The 17,549-nt window shown below is 60.1% G+C and overlaps 1 protein-coding gene across 3 annotated transcripts; it reads right to left on the bottom strand.

Annotated features, from left to right (window-relative positions):
* Positions 1 to 128: 128 nt before the first annotated feature.
* LRP3 (LDL receptor related protein 3) lies at positions 129 to 12,027 on the bottom strand (the record flags this gene model as incomplete). 3 transcript variants are annotated; one of them, XM_079723812.1, is made up of 7 exons in its annotated part: positions 129 to 732; positions 971 to 1,103; positions 1,356 to 2,472; positions 2,932 to 3,146; positions 4,523 to 4,687; positions 9,986 to 10,037; positions 11,955 to 12,027. In XM_079723812.1, 7 exons carry the CDS (start codon positions 12,025 to 12,027, stop codon positions 148 to 150), a joined length of 2,340 nt encoding a protein of 779 aa, XP_079579938.1. In that variant the 3' UTR covers positions 129 to 147. The 3 variants fall into 3 exon arrangements, with proteins under 3 accessions (XP_079579938.1, XP_079579937.1, XP_079579939.1); XM_079723811.1 differs by having other exon boundaries at positions 4,523 to 4,697; positions 9,990 to 10,037; XM_079723813.1 differs by having other exon boundaries at positions 4,523 to 4,661; positions 9,990 to 10,037.
* Between the last annotated feature and the right edge of the window lie 5,522 nt (positions 12,028 to 17,549).

Genomic DNA, 17,549 nt, shown 5'->3' with positions numbered 1-17,549 from the left:
GGGGACCAGGGCGCTGATGCAGGAAGCTGGCTGGGCTTCTGGGTGGGCCTCTCCATAAGAAACAAGGACACGGAGGCAGGGTAGAAACGACTGTGTATTCCCTGGTTACAAAGCGGGGCTGTGGCGGTCATCAGCGTGTCCGGCGGGTCAGCAGACCAGCAGGGCCTCATCGTCACTGGCCTCCAACGTTGGGGAGCAGGGTGGCGGGGGGCTCCTGCAGACACCCAGTGGCTCTGGTGGGTGGGGACCTAGGGTGCTGCCGGCAGTGGGGGCCGGTGGGTGAGGGCCCTGGGCCAAGCAGGACTCCCGAGGCATGTCCACAGGAGCTGGGTTGTCCACCAGAGGGTCCCTGCCGGCCTTTCTGTCCTTGTGCACTGGCCTGGCCTCTGGGTCCCGCAGGCCCGAGGGGGGCAGCACAGAAGGCCCCACCTCCGGTGCATGGCTAGGGGCGCCGGGGGGCCCCTCCCCGGCTGCCCCTGGGCTGCCTGTGTCTGTTAGGGGTGCCGGGGGGTCTAGGCCAGCCCCCGGTGCCGGCTGGAGGAGCCCATCGCCCAGCACCGTCTGTGAGGAGCGCGCAGCCGTCAGCAGCGGGATCTGTCCGCGCGGTGCCCGCGGCCGGTGAAAGAGCCGGTTCCAGAGGCGGCCGAGGCGGCGGCGGGAGGGCCCGCGGCGGGAGGCGTGCCGGCGCATCTGTCGCCGCATGGCCGTGCGAAGGTTCTGTAGCACCGAGGCCTGGAGGGTGGGGCGGCGGCTGACGGGGCAGAGGTCAGCACGACCCCCGAGGACCCAGAGACCAACTTGTCCCCTCCCCGGCCATGGCCTGCTATGTCACCCTGTCCAGGCCTCATCTCCCGCCTCCCTCGACCCCTGGACCAGCCTGGCCGCACACTGTCCGACCTGGCCCCTCGGCCTCCCTGTGTTGGGTGTTTTCCGAGGTCTGGCCTGTGGGGTCTCACGCCCTCTGGCTCACCTGTGACGCACTGTAGACGGGAAAGTCCTCCACGGGTGGAATGAGGCCCTGTGCGATGAGCTGCCCATAGGACGGGGGTGCCTCTCGCCGCACAAACTCAGCCTCCAGGCGTGTCATCTGGGTCTCAAAGGCCCTGAAAGCAAGGGCAGGAGGGCAGCATGGCGGGGCTGCGGGGACCACCCCCCACTTCCCGCCTCCCACGGGGGCTCCGCAGCAGGACGTGGGACCCCGTCCTTCCATCCGGACATCCCGAGGTGCCCAGACCCGAGAAGCCCCGTGTGGATGGCCCGAGCCCTGGCTCACAAGCCCACAGCCGTACGAACAGTGAGCCCAGGGCCTCGCTCCAGAGACAGGAAGAAAGCGAGGCTCTGGCCCCGCCGCCCACCTGTACTCCTGCGTGCGCAGGGAATAGAGCTTGAAGGCGCAGCCCAGGGCAATGACGAGTAGCAGGCCGCAGACCAGGCTGCCGATGAGCGCGGCGGTGATGACCTTGCGGGGCACGGCCGCCAGGCAGCCGTGCTCGTCGCTGCCGTCCTGGCAGTCCTCCTGGCCGTCACAGCGCCACGTCTCGAAGATGCACAGGTTGGTGCCACAGTGGAAGGTGCCCGGCTGGCAGGAGAAGCAGTTCTTCTCGTCGGCGCCATCGGGGCAGCTTTTCTGATTGTTGCAGCGGTCGGCCGGCGTGTAACAGAGGCCGCTGCCACCCTCACAGGGGTACTGGTCGGGGGGGCAGGCGGGGCAGCCCTGCTCGTCCCGGCCGCTGGCGCAGTGCCACCAGCCGTCACAGCGCTGCGGCTCTGAAAAGCAGCCCTGCTCGCCCGTGTCCTCCACGTCGCCCTCGCGGCTGCTCCCGCACGGCTGCTCCCACGGAAGGCAATAGCCCTTCACCTGGTAGGTGGCGTTGAAGCCGTGGCCGGCACTGCGGGCACGGGCGTGGTAGGCCACGGTGAGGCGGCCCTGGGCGGCCTCGAGGCTCACAGGCCGGTGGTTGCTGCGGTAGGACAGCGTCTGCAGCAGGCGGTCCCCACGTTCGCCCAGGCCCTCGTATACCTGTACGTAGTCGTCATAGCCCAGCCGCAGTTCCAGCTGCAGCAGCACGCGCCGTGGGTCCTGTGTGTCCACCAGCCACGTGCAGTGAAGGTCCGAGGGCCCACGGGCCGCCCCGAACAGGTCTGGGGAGGCGAAGGAGCCATAGAAGCTGCCCAGGCGCCGGCCGCAGGCCAGGTCAGGGCAGCCAGCCTCGTCGGAGCCATCGCCACAGTCCTGAGTGCCGTCACAGCGCCGCTCGGCAGGCAGGCAGCGTGTGGAGCGCGCCCCGCTGCAGGGGAAGGTGCCCCCGGGGCACAGGCTGCCCGGCGGCTCGGAGGCGGGCGCCGAGCAATTGCCCTCATCAGAGCCGTCGCCGCACTCATCCACGGTGTTGCACTGCCACGGGCCTGGCAAGCACTTGCCGTTGTCACAGCGGAACTCGTCAGCCTGGCAGGATGCCTGGCCCAGCTTCCCTGTGGGGTGAAGTGCGTAGTAAAAAGTCAGGGGCAAGCAGAGCTGCCCTCCAGCCTGAGGCCAGCAGCCGGCGTGTGGTGCCCCCATCCCAGCAGGGCCTCTGCAGGGTCCAGGGAGAGGCAGGATCCAAGGAGAAGGGCCCTGGACTCTCCATGGCCAACTGAGGGGCAGAGACCCTCCAAATGCCAGGGCAGGCCCAGGTCCTGACCTGAGCTGGGGGTAAGCGGTGAGCTCCCCACTCTGGCCAAGTCTATGAAGTGGGGTCAGTGACCTCGAGGGGCTCCAAGGCACCCTGAGGCAGCAACATGACCAGTCTCCGACCCAACACTGGGCTCCAACTGACAGGTCTGCTGGGGGAGACCCTGCAGGGCGTGGGTCGATGGAGGGTGCCGCCCTGGCCCCCCAGGAGCCCATGTGCACACACTGAGGTGCCCCGCCCGCCCTACCGCCGGCATCACCTCGGATGTATGAGAGACGGAAGCCCTGGGCCTGGCCGGAGCTGGAGGCGTCCGAGTGGAAGAAGATCCAAACGTGGTCCCGGGCAGAGATGAAGGCGGGCGGGATGGCGGAGCCACAGAGCCGGAAGGCCTCCTGGCGGGGCGGGGCCGCTGGGCCCAGCATGAGCCAGTCCAGGGAGCACTGGTGGGACTCCTCCACGTCAAAGTTGCGGAAGCTGCGGGGGGCGGAGAGGGCCGCCGACATGGGTGGGTGGCCAGGGACCAGCAGGGAACAGTCATGCCTGAGCTCACGGCAAGGACGGCCAGCCCCACTGTCCCTCCTCTCCTCCACTCCCAGCTGCTCAGTGGGCCCTCCAGGGGTCTGAAGGTGGCTCCATAAAGAATCAGGACAGCGTGGACAGCCTGGGTCACGTCAGCCCCAGTGCAGCCTTTCCACCCTCGGTCAGCGCGCGCGCGCACACACACACACACACACACACACACATACACACACGGCACCCCAACCCAAGGCCGAAGTGGAGGGGGAGGCAGGAGCCCCATCGTAGGCAATTCCCTCCACTTACACTCTCCCCTGAAGGACAAGGCCCAAGGGTTCAAATCCCCACCATGCTGGCTCTGCTGGGACAGACCCTGCACAAATCCCAGGCTTGTACACCGAGGGGACCCGTGCGCACCGGGCTGGCCTAGGCTGGGGCTGGGGCACAGCTCAGCACCTGGGGAGAAACACTGGCCCTGGACCCCCTGGCCCAGGCTGTGGGATAAACAGCGCCATGGATTACTCTAGAGGTGGCCAGGAAGGGTGGAGTCTTTGAAGAGACTCCCAGAGGCCACAGGGAAATGGGCACAGACCCTGATGGTGCCCATCACATCCCTGTGCCTTGGAGCGACTGGGGGCTTCCGGGCTTTGCATTTAAGAGAGTGACTCCCCATGACCTCCCAGTCCGGGGGTCCAGCCTCAGTTCCACCATCTGATCACCTCACCCTGTTTCCCTCTGCATGACCCCACAGCTCAAGCGCCTGGGCTCCTGCCAGAGACCACCACAAGGCCCCTGGGGAAAACGCGCTCTGGGCTCAGTGCCAGCCTGGCCTCAAGCCACCCCTGCAGGACAGACAGGACACCTCTGCCACCTCACAGACAGCTGGGCCACGCCCACCAGTCCCAGGGCTCCCCTCCTTGGCAGGCCTGAGGTGACGGACAGCCCCGCAAGCCCATGAGAGAGGCTCAGGGCAGGACGAGGCCCAGGTCTGGGCAGCCAGCACCAGAGGCCCACACTCACAGGCTCACATGCACCCACATGCATACAACTCACACATGTGCACATGTAGACTCACACACGTACTTGCACACATACGCATCTGCTCACTCGTGCCCACCACACCTACCCACAGACGTGCTCACACATGCACACACACCTGTCCTTTATACCTGCTCAGGTGGGGCTCACGCACATACACAAGCACACGAGTGCTCACACATGTGCACACACACCTGGTCACTGTGCTTGCCACATGCCCTAACATGCACACCATCACACATTCAGTGTGTGTAGGCCCACATCGCTTCCCTCTGACACCCCCGGGGCCCCCATACCTGATGGTGATCATGTCCCCACGGTCACCCTGGATGTACCAGCTGCAGTTGGTGCCCGGTGGGTAGTTGAGGGGCCAGGCTGGGCTGTAGATGACACCACGTCGTTCCGTGTGCTGCTCCAGTTTCCCGCTGCAGGCGGCTGTCAGGAGAGGAGGCTGAGAGGTGCTAGCCTCACCTTTGGGTGGGAGGGGGTAGTGAGGGAGGGGGACATTTGAGCCCCCCATGGCTTGAGCACAGGCCTTCCCCGGGGTGGGATCAAGGCCAGCCAAGGTGATCACGGCCAAGAGGAAGGCCACAACTCGAGACTTCATGGAAGTGGTGTGTATGGCGTGGGCCAAGGAGGGCCCACCCTGTGCCCCAGAGCCTAGGTCTTATCCCTCATTCCCGGCAGGGCTGGGCGCGAGCCCACCAACTCCCCTTGGTGCCTCAGTGGAGAATCCTGCAGCCCTAGGCGCAGGCAGACCCACTATGGTTCCCTGCCTGTTCCCCTCCTCCTGCCCCGGGGCTGACTAAATACAGGCCTCAGCCCGGGAGGGAAGGGGCTTTGCTCACCCAACACATATTTACTGAAGACCTACTACATGGCAAGCACAAGCGGTAGGCATGCTCGTAAGACAGGCAAAAGCCTGGCTCTGTGGAGCTCACAGGCTGGGGAAGGAGCAGACAGACTATGCAGATACCCTGGGTAAAGTGAAGATTATAAAACAGGCCTGAAAGGAGGACCCGATGTCCCAAGGTGGCTGGAAATGCAGGCTGGGTCTGATGGCACCTTGTGTGGCGTTTGGGTTTTATCCTGAGCATAAGTGGGAAGCCACCAGGGGTGGATGTTGTAACCAGATGAGGAAACCGAGGCTCAGAGAGGGTAAGTGAGCTGCCCATGGCCACATAGCAGGTAAGTCAGGGCCCAGCCTGGTCCTCTAACGGGCTCGGCCTCTCACTGCCAGCCTTGAGCCAATGCGCTGATGAAGTGTCCACCGTACACTGTGTCAGGGACGAGCTCAGGGCATCACGCCAGCCAGCATGGGTGACGAGTGCCTCTGTGCCCAGCCCCACCGGCCTCACTTTACCCACATCATTACATGTGCCCTCTGCTTCCCAGCTGAGCCCACCCAGCCTAAAGGTGGCAGACCCTGCCCCGGTGTGCCCTGGCCTTCCCAGGACCAGGAAGGCCCTGTGCTTGGCTGCCCCGACCCCTCACAGCCCCTCCGTCATACTTCTTCATCTGATCTTCACGACAGCCGGCAGCACAGGTGGGGCCCATTATACAGATGGAGAAACTGAGGCTCGGGGAGACAGATGATGACGCTTTTCCCGAACCCAGCAATACCACCTCCTCTCTCCCACTGCCTGGCCCCTTCCACCGTTGCCCTGGAAGTAGGGTCTCTCTGCTAGCTGTCAACAAGACTCTGAAACCCCAAAGGGCTCAGGTACAGAAGGGAGAGTGAAAGCCCTCCAGCCACCTCCCACAATCTTAGGAGGGTACGCGCGGAGGTCCTGGTGATCCAACACTGTGACTAGCAGGGGGTTAGCCCGCGGTGATGGCTCACAGGAGCATCAGGGGACTAGAAGAGAAACACCCACCCTGACCCTAAAGCGAGGCTGACCACGCTCAGGTCGCTATCAGAGCGACAGTCGTGGGTCGGCGAGGTACCAGCCAGGGTTCTCCGCTTGGCACTCAGTGTGGCCTGGGAGGCCAGCCTCCCTGAGCCTCAGATTTCTCACAGTCCAGGAGGGTAAGGACTAAACAAACGGAGGGGCGGCCAGGGGCCTGAGCAACGTGTTCCCTCTGACGGGTGAGGCCGCCGGCTTTATGGGCCTCACAGAGACGCTGGGTGCTGACCTGGGGACACCCTGGGAGGCGTGAGGTTACGAAGCCCAGAAGAGGCTTCTCCTCCTACAGGGTGTTGGGTGGCAGGTTCCCAGGCAGGGCTGGGAGCACATCTTCCCCCCCACACGGAGTCTCTAAAGCAGAGGTTACACCTGGAGGTGGAGGCTCCACCAGCCAGTGTGGGAGCCACCCCCTGTCCCCTCTGCCCCCAGGACAAGGCCTGAGGCAAAGCAATACCTACCCTGGCCCAGAGGCTTCCCCTATGGGATGGAGCACTCATGGAGGCCGGGTTTCCCACACTGGCCAGGGAAAGCCAGGCCCGCAAGGACCTGTGTCTGGCCCTTTTTTCATGAGTAGGGAAGCCTGTCCCTCCAACCGCCAGCCTAGTCAGGAGCAGGTGACGGGACAGCTGCCAGCCCACCTCTGCCTCTCAGCGCAGCCCCTGACAACACGTCCCCCAAACAGCCTCACCCCTGAGTGCCCCCTGGCTGCCCCAGAAATTCCCACGTCGGGGGCAGCAGTGTCACTCAGCCACTGTTTATTCTTCTCCAAAGGGGGCCACAGAGACCATGATTTCTGCAGCCGTCGGCCTGGCCCATGCAAAGTGACCACGGAGCAGGAGGTAGGCCAGAGTCCGTGCAGGGCCCCAGACTGGACGCTGCCTGGCCGTGGGCCTGGACGGCATCATCAGCTCAGACCACCGGCCCCAGGCTTTCTAGTTTCTGTGACGGCAGGCCTCACCCGCATCCCACCACCACCCCAGGACCCAAGCACAGGCAGGGTAAAGAGCCTCGTGAATCCAGTCCCGGGGTCCACACTGCCAGATACACCGCTGCACCCTAGGCCCCAGCTTGTCCATCAGTGAAATGGGGTCAGTGGGCGCTGCTTGTCTCAGGGTGGCTGGGAGATCTGGGGAAGCGGCAGTCTCTAGGCAGACATGCATGCGCTGGGTTGAGTAGGGGGGATGCCCGTGGGAGGTGAGGGTAGTGATGGGGTGTGTGATGATGGGCGGGCAGCACAGGGAGCTGGGTGATACCAATGCAGGGTGGAGGGTCTTGGGGGGTGTTTAGGGGCAGTCAGAGAGGTCTGTCTGAGCTTAACTGGAGGTGACCTATGTTCACTCGGGCAGGAGATTGCTCGGCCGTCGGGTCAAGGTGGCCTGCGCAAGGGGGCAAGGGATGACTGAGCACCTTTAGACCAGTGTCCTTTCCTGGTCCAAAGAGACGTCAAATACTCCTGAGAGGGTACAAGCCAGGCCTGAGGACGCGCAGCGTACAGATCTGGTTTCCAGAGGCCATTGTTACCCCGGACAACCTGCTGGTGTAACCAATGACAGGGAGCTGGGAGCCCCGCCCAAGCACTTGGGCGCAGCTGCCAGGTGAGGGGAGAACAGCCTGAAGACCCTGCCCAGGCTCACCACGCCGCCGGGTCACAGTGGCCACACGGCGGAGCCCAGGGTCTGGGGTGCAGGAGGTGGGTGGCCCGACCCAGTGAGTGCCTGTCAACCTGGGGCAGGACAGGGTCTGAGAGGCAAAAACCTGTGAGGTTCCCGGGCAGCCCAGCTGGGCCCTGCGGGGGGGTCTGAGCCCAGTGAGGGCTGGGAAGGGGCAGGCCAGACAGTGATGATCTGATCTCCTCACGGGAGGAATCGCAGGGAAACCCTGCAAACTGCAGCGGCGTGAAGCTTTGGGTGGAGGGAGGCACCTCTGGCAGCACAAATGGATCTCCACTTCCCTCAGCAATGCTAGGGGGTCAGCGATGGGCTCCAGGACAGTCTCAGCCCCAGACCCCCACCTGTGGCCGTACAGGACACCAGGGGGTGCCAGGCACAGGCGACCTGGACCCCGCTGGCAGCCAAACATGAGGATGGACCTGGATGGCTGTCTTTCATGGCTCTAGGAGTGGACCTTGTCCCTGGAGCATTTCTTTTCTAAATGTCTAACCACATGCCCACCCGCTACACCAGCAGGAGGGCTGGCCTGGGCTCACATCTGTAAGACCTGACACCCTCACGTCCCCTTTCCCCGTGCCCACTCTCTACCACAGCCACAGACACCTGACCCAGGTGAGGCCAGTCAGTCTTCTCCTGGAAATTGGGGTGGGGAGACAGGGTGGTTAGCTGTGGGGGCCAGGATGCCAGGCAGGGCTGAGGCTGGCTCAGTGCTGAGCGAGGCAGGGCCCTGGGCCAGCAGAGTCAGCAGAGGAGACCAGGCTGCCGGAAGCAGGAGCTGGTGGGCAGGGAGAAGGGGGCTGAGGATGGGTCTCAGAGACGGGCCCATGAGAGCAGCTTCTGTGGACCCTGAGCCTCCCCCTCCCAGGGACCGCAGCCAGCAGAGAGCCCTCTCCCTGAGCCGGCCTCAGTGGGTTTCTGCTGCAAGCTGGGCCCTGAGCAGAACTAGAAATCCCGGTACCTCCTGCCCCACGACGCAGCTCAGCACACAGCGAACGAGTCCGCGGCCCCCAGACTCCAGCTCCCAAGGCCCTTCAGATGTCTCACAGTGGCACCAAGGGCCACAGGGGCCTGGGCCTATGCATTCGCCAACCCCTGGCAGCCCCCTCAGCAAAGGACAAATGCTCCTGATGGCCTCAGCCTCCCTGCCGCTCCTGGCAGCCTTTGCTGTGCTCGGCACGAGGCCCAAGCACAAAGATGGCCAGTGGATGGACGGACCCACGCGGACAGGCAGGAGGCAGCCGCGGACTTCTAACTGTGTTTTCTTAGACTCCATATGTCTATTTGGCATCCACTAACCACACGGCCAAACTATCAGCCAAAGTGTTTACCTCTCTCCTGCAAACCAGTTTGCCTGAAACTTGTCTTTCCTGGGCAGACTGGCTGATCCGAGGCTGAGTCTCCTCACTGCCTTCTTATCTAACTCACACACCAAGCCAATATTTCATCCCAGGGTCAGGTACCAGGCACCAAGAGACCACCCCCATAGCCCAGAGCCCTTGGGAATTATTCAAATTAGCCAGTCCTAAGCAGCTTCCCCTGCCCTGCCTTGCCTTTCCCACTGAAACTCCAATCAAGGCTCCGGCCTAGGCCTTCCCCTCACTCCTATGTCTGCCTTGACCAAACCTGGTATTTCCCCTGTGACCCTATGTGGCATGGCATGTGCCCTCCTCACAAGACACATAAGTAATAAATCCCTCCATCAATGGCTTTGGTTTCTCGGTGTTGTCACTCAGCCATATCTTTATCAACTAAATCCCAGGTATAATTTTAAAGCAGGCAGGCATCTCATGGCGCCCCATGGCCCTCTGGGAACCCTACGGCCTACAGGAAGCACAATCCGTCAATTGTGTGGGCTGTGACAGTTTCCTAGCGGTATTAGGCCACCATTGCCAATGCTGTGCTGAGCATCTTACCTCATTTGCCCATTTAACCCTAATAAGCAGGCTTTGGGGTAGGGCCTGTTATTGCTCCCATTTTACAGAACAGGAAACTGAGACTCAGAGAGGTGTAAGTTTGCCCAATGCCAAACAGTTCCTTTGTGATGCAGAAAAGATTCCCAGGGATTGAGGTAGAAAAAGGCCAGGTGACCTCAGGGGTAGAGCCAGGATCCTGAAGGCTGGTACTCAGAGGTCACTAAGCCAGGAGGGCAGGGAGGAAGGGAGGAAGGGGAGAAGCATCTTACTCACCTAAGGCAGGAACGGCACTGCTGAGCCGCCCGGTGAGAACAATGTTCACTGCGGGAGACACAAAGAGAGTTCAGTGGATTGGGGGAGAGGGGTGGCTCTTGGGGCTCAAGCACCTGGGGCACAGGACAACACAGCCCAAACTCCAGGCTGGTTCTCCTCATCTCGCAGGGTAAGGCCCAGAGTGCTGCCACAGAGACCTGTGCTCCCACCCCAGTCCTGCTGGGATGGGCAGAAGCGAGAACCTTGGGGATCTCAGCACCCACCTGAACACCCACAGCGGAAGAGAGCAGGGCGCAAGCCTGACTGCACCAGACAGCTCCTGCCACTCGCCACACTTGGGAATTCTAACTTACTTGGGAGGGGGTGTGTTTCTGTTTCCTCTCAGGCTTGGGAACCATGGGCCTGGACCATCCTTCAGAGAGAGGCCCTTGCTCAACCTGGGCAGGGGCCCTGCTTGTCAAGGGGGCTCCTACCACCCTGTAGGGCTTCCTCCCTCTGAGGGGCCTCTCCAGCCAGGGAGGGAGGGAAACAGTTCTGATTACACCCATTTTACAGGCACTCACAGCTAACAGGGTTCAAGGTCCTCCTCACTGTGCCATGCTGACCTTGAGAAGAGAGGCAAAGAATTTGCCTGCCACCTACCCCTTCAAGTACCCACCACCATGGGATTTGCCCTTCGCTTTCATCTACTGCTTTCCCGCAGGGGTTATGGGAACGGAAGATATGGGCAAACTCAACTTCCAGGGGTTCAGGGTGCCTCCTTCCCCAACATCAAGGAGGCCAAGGGAAGCAGAGAGCATCTCTGCAGGGGTCAGCCCCCATCTGGTGAGGAAGCAGGGCCAGCTGCCCCCTAGCAGGACACCCAGGCTCTGCTGGGCAGAGCCTATGCCCCATCTGGGCAGGGTGGGCCTTGGGAAGGCCAGAGGGTCTGCCCCTTGCCTTGCTCCCCGGGGAAGCCCAGCACCCAGCAGCACGTGACCACTGACAGATTGGGGAGTGGGCACTCTGGGGGCCGTGGCCTTTACTGAGACCTGCTCACACAGCTAAGGCAGGGGCCTTCCCCCAGCTCCTGGGTTCTTGGGGGTAGAGGAGGGTGCAACCTAAAATGAACAGGCTTCTTTTTTACTGTCATTTCAGTGGCTTCAACCAACCTATTGGGGTTACAGAGCCTTCACTAATGACACCATAGGGTGTCCCCTAATGACCCGGGGCTTAGATAATGGCCTCCCACCTTCATCATGGTAAATAAAGGAGCCATGTGGCTTAAGGATTTAACTCCTTCCTTCCCGTCTCCCCCACACAAGGCCCTGGAAAGGTGGACAGAAAAACCCCGGTAGGGCTGGAGGGGTGCCAGGTCTGGATGGGTCCCTCGGCCCTCCCCAGACACACCACCTGGGCTGATGAGGCCTGCCCCGCTGGGTCTGTGAAGCCACAAAGGGAAAACAGGAGTCATTCTAGCAGCTGCCTCCTGCCCGGCATCCTGATCCCGGCTCCAGCTAGCTCCCGCCCCCAACCCACTCTGGGCAGGAAATAGTTCCTTGTTGAGGGGGCCACCGGCCCCAGCCCGGCTGGCTTCGCCTTTGTCCGCAGCTCCGGAGGCCCCGACCCCCCATCGCCACCAGGCTAAGCACGGGCAGCCCAGGCAGAAAGCCACTGCCTGCCAACCCCAGGCGCCTGCACAGCGGGCCGCCTTGCGCACCGCTCACCCGGGATCCCGGACGCTCTTCCGAGCCGGGCGGGAGCCGGGGCTCCGCGGCCGGAGGCGCCCTCCCAGGCCTACGACCCCAGCAGGCCGGGGTCCTGGGGCCCGCAGTCTCCGCGGCCTCCGGCGGGAGCTCTCGCAGTGCCCGCTCCGGGAACTCCAGCCGCAACCGGGGGAGAGGGGCGCCCCGGGTGCGACCAGGGAGAGGTGCGGAGCTACAGAGGCAGGGGACAGACCCCGGCGTGCCCGCGCGGCCCACTCACCCAGGCAGACGACGGCGAGCTGCGCCCGGGCGCCCGGCGCCCCGTCCGGCCCCGCGGCTGCCCGCTTCTCCATGCCGGGGCCGGGCGGCCGCCCGCGGACGCCGCCACCTGCCCCGCGCCTGCGGCTCCGGCTCGGGCTCGGGCTCGGGCTCCCGCGGCGGCTGCGGCCCGGGTGCGGGCGGCGGCTCCGGCGGCGACTTTGTGAGGCGGCGGTGCAGGCCCGCAGCGCGTGCGGGGCCACATCGGCCGCGGCGTCACGGGCCCCGCGGGGGCTCAGCGGCGGCCGCCAGGGAGGACCCCTGCCCGCCGCTGCCCCCGCGCCCCGGGAGCCGCGCCGCGGCCGGCCTGTGCCCGGGGGCCCCCGGCGTGCCCATGCCCCGCGGCGCGCAGCCCGCCCGGCCCTGGCGCCCCCCGGCCACCCCGCGCTGCTCCCAGCCCGCCCGGCCGGTGCCGCCGGTGGAGCGTCAGCGGGTCTGTGGGTCCTGCCGCCCGGCCCCTTGCCCGCCTGAGCCCGGAGGCCGCGCCGCGCCAGCCACGTGACGCGCCCGCCGAGCCGCAGTGGCGCTGGCAGGACGGGTGCTGGCTGTTGGGGCGGGCCGGGGGCGCGCGCCCCGCCTCGGGTGCTGGACAGCTCCGCGCAGGCGGCCCCCGGCCAGTGCGTGCCCTCCGGCCCCTGAACCTGGCTCTCCAAGCCGCCCTCCTCGCCGCCCAAGATTCGATCCCTCCCGGAGCCGGCTGTGATGGGAGGGGAGGGAAGGGATGATGGGTAGAGGGTGGCAGAGAAAGGGGCTACGCGGGGCTGATCAGGGGCTGAGGGAAGGACGGCGCGTGGTGGCGCAGGACTAAGGCCTGTCTTCCGCGTGAGGTTCTTGCCCCTCCGACCTGCCCCCCTCATTTGCTACAACCCAAGTAGCCCTGCCACATCCCTAAGATGAATCGCTCTGCGCAGAGCGAGGCCTGTGAGGGGACATCGGTGACCACTCTAAGAGGCCCTGAGCCCACCCAGTCATCCCGACAAGCGCTGGGAAATGGAGAGGAGGCCTGTTTTCCAGGCTTGGGGCCCCGTCTGGGAGAGTTCTGGGCCCAGTAGAAGCAGAAACCGGGGAAACGGTTTGAGGAGGCCATATAGGGTTAAGCAGGGCCAACCCTCCTTCCGAGACTGATGTGAAACCAGAGGTCCCCAAAGTTTCCCTCCCTGGCGTGGGAGGCTTAGCCTAGCCTGTCCCGTCCCGCCTGCCCTGATGGAGGCTCAGGACCCCTCTCCCCCTTGATTTTCCCTGTTGAGGAAAGAAGGTAGAGAGACACTGATGTTATATTACTGAGCACTGTAGACAGAGTAACTCAACTAACTCATTTTCACTGTGCAGGCCAACTGGATTTTAATTTTTAAAAATTTTGGGGAAAAAACAACTTTTAGGTTTTCTCTCTTTCCTTGTTCTCTCTCTTCTAATTATTCTCGTGATTTTTCCAAAGCAGACTTCTTCTTGGGAGATGTATCAAAGGGTTTAAAAATCAAATAATGGGATAAATGACTCATTTATGGTAAAGCGCACTAGCCTGCTGTAATTTGGTTTCAGAATTTCCTCAGGCTGCTGACCGCCTTGCAATGGGCGTTTATGCTCAGCAAAAATGTTCAGCAGAAGTTGGGGCACTGACAGTGAAGGTCTGCAGTTTTGTTTCCATTTGAAGATGTTTTCTACTTCAGTGTGTGTTTTGCAAGCTCTATAAGGAATCCAGGGTTGAGGCCAATGCCCTGGGGAGTCCTAGTGGAGCCTGCAGCAAAAAGAAAAATGTGAGCCCCTATATACACTTACCAAACTATCAGATATCAAATATCTTGAACCAAGTGGGAAAACATGGCTATACATAAAGCTCCAAGTTGCCCAATCTGCTCACACCCTGCTATCAACCCTCATAATCCCGCACAGCTGGGGTCAGGCAGCTCAGGAACCTCAGGCCGGTTGGAAACAACTGTTCCCACTGCACAGTAGAGCAGGGTCATAAAACAGCAACCACCTAACTGTATTTAAACTTTTTTTTTTTTTTTTTGCGGTACGTGGGCCTCTCACTGTTGTGGCCTCTCCCATTGCAGAGCACAGGCTCCGGAAGCACAGGCTCAGCGGCCATGGCTCACGGGCCCAGCCGCTCCGCGGCATGTGGGATCTTCCCGGACTGGGGCACGAACCCGTGTCCCGTGCATCGGCAGGCGGACTCTCAACCACTGCGCCACCAGGGAAGTCCTTAAACTTTTGATAATTTGTTCAGCATGAATTTTTTTTGCATTTAGATTTTTTAAAATATAACTTATCCTGATTACTGGGATTTTTGGCACGAACTTAGTCCCCCTGCCCATACTGAGACCTTAACTATCTGATACCCCTTTCCGGTTTAGTCTCACAGTGGTCTAGTGCCCTCTAGAGGCTGCCGCCCCAGGCAGGGGCCTCCTAGGGGTCCCCAGTGTAACCCTGGCTCAGTCCTCTCCCCCAACACTTCTCACTACTTCTGGAGCAGTTCCTGGAAGCCTAATCTCTGCGGTAGGACTCGACACCCTGGCTGCAGTCACTGGGTCCCCCTCAACTTCTTAACAAACATTCTACCTTGGCTTGATTGTATCCAGGAGGTTTGTGTCCCCCACAACCCCAAATCTTCCAGCTACTGGAGAATTTAGTACTGGAAAGAGGGTGATGCAAGTAACAGACCCTGAGAACATGCAGACTCGTTGGGGCAGACAAGGGAGCAGTGGGGCAGAGGAATCCAGGCGGGGAATCGAGGTCCTCCTGGCAGGAAGCTGGCCTTCCCAGTTAGGAGGAAGCAAAGCTGCTGTCCCTCACACATGTCTCATGAGATCCAGACTGTGGACCACTGAGGCCTTCAGCGATCTGCCCCAGGAGGGAGGAGAAGAGGGCAAGCAGAGAGGAGAAGGAAGGGGCATGGAGGTGTCCCACATAAATCCCTGTCTGGAAGAACCCACTCACCAAAATGCAGGCACAAACTCAAGCCGGCTTTTACCCAGCTGGTTGCTGGCCACTATGTAGAGGATGCCAAGTTGGATGGTAATTATCTTTTTTTTTTTTTTTTTCTATTTTGGCCATGCTGCACAGTTTGCAGGATGTCAGTTCCCTGACCAGGGATTGAACCTGGGCCACAGCAATGAAAGCACCAAATCCTAACCACTAGACCACCATGGAACTCCTGGTAATTGTCTTTCTTGATCTCAAATAGTTAATTTCTTTGAGGATCAAAGGCCAAATGTGGCTTTGGCAAGCCAAGCTGGAACAAGGGCTTATGACCACCTGGTCCAGGTTTACTGCAAGTGACTTCCAGGCGGGCAAACTCCTCATTGTCCAGACACCTCCCACTCTGCCAGCTGCACCTTCCCTATTGTGCCCAGCTCAGTTCTGGCCGCATCATTTACTGAGTCAATAATTTCTACTTCAATCCCCCGAGGCCAATCCATCACTAAGTCCTGATAGCTCGTCCCCACAATGTATCTCAAATCTACCCACTTCTCGTTACCACCAGGCCACCTCCCTGGTCCCAGCCACCATCTCCTCTCTCTTGGGCCTCCTATGTGGTCCCCTGCCTCCCAATCAACAGCTCACATTTTTTTTTTTTTTGCGGTACGCGGGCCTCTCACCGTTGTGGCCTCTCCCGTTGCGGAGTACAGGCTCCGGACATGCAGGCTCAGCGGCCATGGCTCATGGGCCTAGCCACTCCACGGCCTGTGGGATCTTCCTGGACTGTGGCACGAACCCATGTCCCCTGCATTGGCAGGCGGACTCTCAACCACTGTGCCACCAGGGAAGCCCAGCTCACATTTTTAACATGCAAAGTGGACCATGCTCCCTGCAGAAAATGCTCCAGGACGGACTTCAAAGTTTTTAACCTGAGCTTTGTGATCCTGTGGGACTAGCCCTGCCTACAACCTCTCCAAGCCCCATCTCCACCCAACTCGTTCTGGCCTCAGAACGTTTCCACCCTTCCCAGAGCAAATTTCTACTCTTCCTTCTTAGCCAGGAGAACAGTCAAGAAGCAGAGCCAGAGAGCATTTGGAGAGATGTTCTAAGCCCTGTGAGCAGCTCCTCCAGTGTGTGGACGTTCTGACTGACCCCATGTGTCCAGGGCCCCCTTGGAGAGAAGCACTCCAAGCACCTGAGGCCAGCCACTCACTCGAGCCAGTGGTGGAGGGATTGCACTGTATTCACTTAAGATAAGTCTCTCCCTTCCCTGGTGGCGCAGTGGTTAAGAATCTGCCTGCCAATGCAGGGGACATGGGCTCATTCCCTGGTCCGGGAGGATCCCACACGCCTCGGAACAAGTAAGCCCGTGCGCCACAACTACTGAGCCTGCACTCTGGAGCCCGCAAGCCACAACTACTGAAGCCCGTGTGCCTAGAGCCCGTGCTCTGCAACAAGAGAAGCCACCACAATGAGAAGCCGGCGCACCACAACGAAAAGTAGCGCCCACTTGCCGCAACTAGAGAAAGCCTGCGTGCAGCAACGAAGACCCAGTGCAACCAAAATTAAATAAATACATTTCTTAAAGGTTTAAAAGATAAGTCTCTCCTTGGGCAGAAACCATCCTCGGACACTTTATAAGATCCCTCTGGGACCCAGCAGAGGAGCCTCACAGGACAGGGCCTTCTCTATGGCTATTTTGCTCTCATATACATTAGAATCCGTGTTTCTCAAATGATGTTTTAAAATGTGAGCCATTTAGGTAGAAACTAACATGAAAGCCTGCAACTGTGGGATTTCTGAAGGTCAGTTAATGTTGTACAACTTTGAAATAAGATGGTGGAAGGACAGGAGAGGAAGCAAGAAGAGAAAGAATAGCTTTAGAGAAAGGGAGTTAAGGTTTATTTGCATTAAAAATACTAGAAATATCAAAACCACAATGAGATACCACTTTACGTCTATTAAGATGGCTATTACAAAAAGAAAGAAAGAAAGAAAATAACAAGTGTTGGCGAGAATGTGGAGAAGTTAGAACCCTAGTGCATTGCTGATGGGAATGTAAAATGGTGCAGCTGCTGTGGGAAACAGTTTGGCAGTTTCTCAAAAGGTTAAATATAGAGCTACCATATGATCTAGCTAGTCCACTTCTGGGCATATACCCAAAAGAATTGAAAGCAGGAACTCTAGGAGATGTTTGTACACTTGTGTTCATGGCAGCATTATTCACAATAACCAACAGGTAGAAACAATATAAATGCCCATTAATAAATGAATGGATAAACAAAATGTGATAGAGATAGATAGATACAGATATAGATATAATGGAATATTATTCAGCCTTAAACAGGAAGGATGTTCTGACACATGCTTCAACATGGATGAACTTGAAAACATTATGCTAAGTGAAACAAGCCAGTCACAAAAGGACAAATACTGTGTGATTCCACTTATATGAGGGACCTAGAGTTGTGAAATTTATAGAGACAGAAACTAGGAAGGTGGTTGCTAGGGGCTGGAGGGAGGAATGAATGGGGAGTCATTGATTAACAGGTACGGAGTTTCAGTTTGGGAAAATGAAAGAGCTCTGGAGATGGATGGTGGTGACGGTTACACACAATGTGAATGTACTTAATGTCAC

The sequence above is a fragment of the Hyperoodon ampullatus genome, assembly GCF_949752795.1.
Source record: "Hyperoodon ampullatus genome assembly, chromosome: 18".
NCBI lineage: Eukaryota > Metazoa > Chordata > Mammalia > Artiodactyla > Ziphiidae > Hyperoodon > Hyperoodon ampullatus.
The sequence above is the reverse complement of the archived record's forward strand: the minus strand, read 5'-3'. Positions and strand labels throughout refer to the sequence as shown.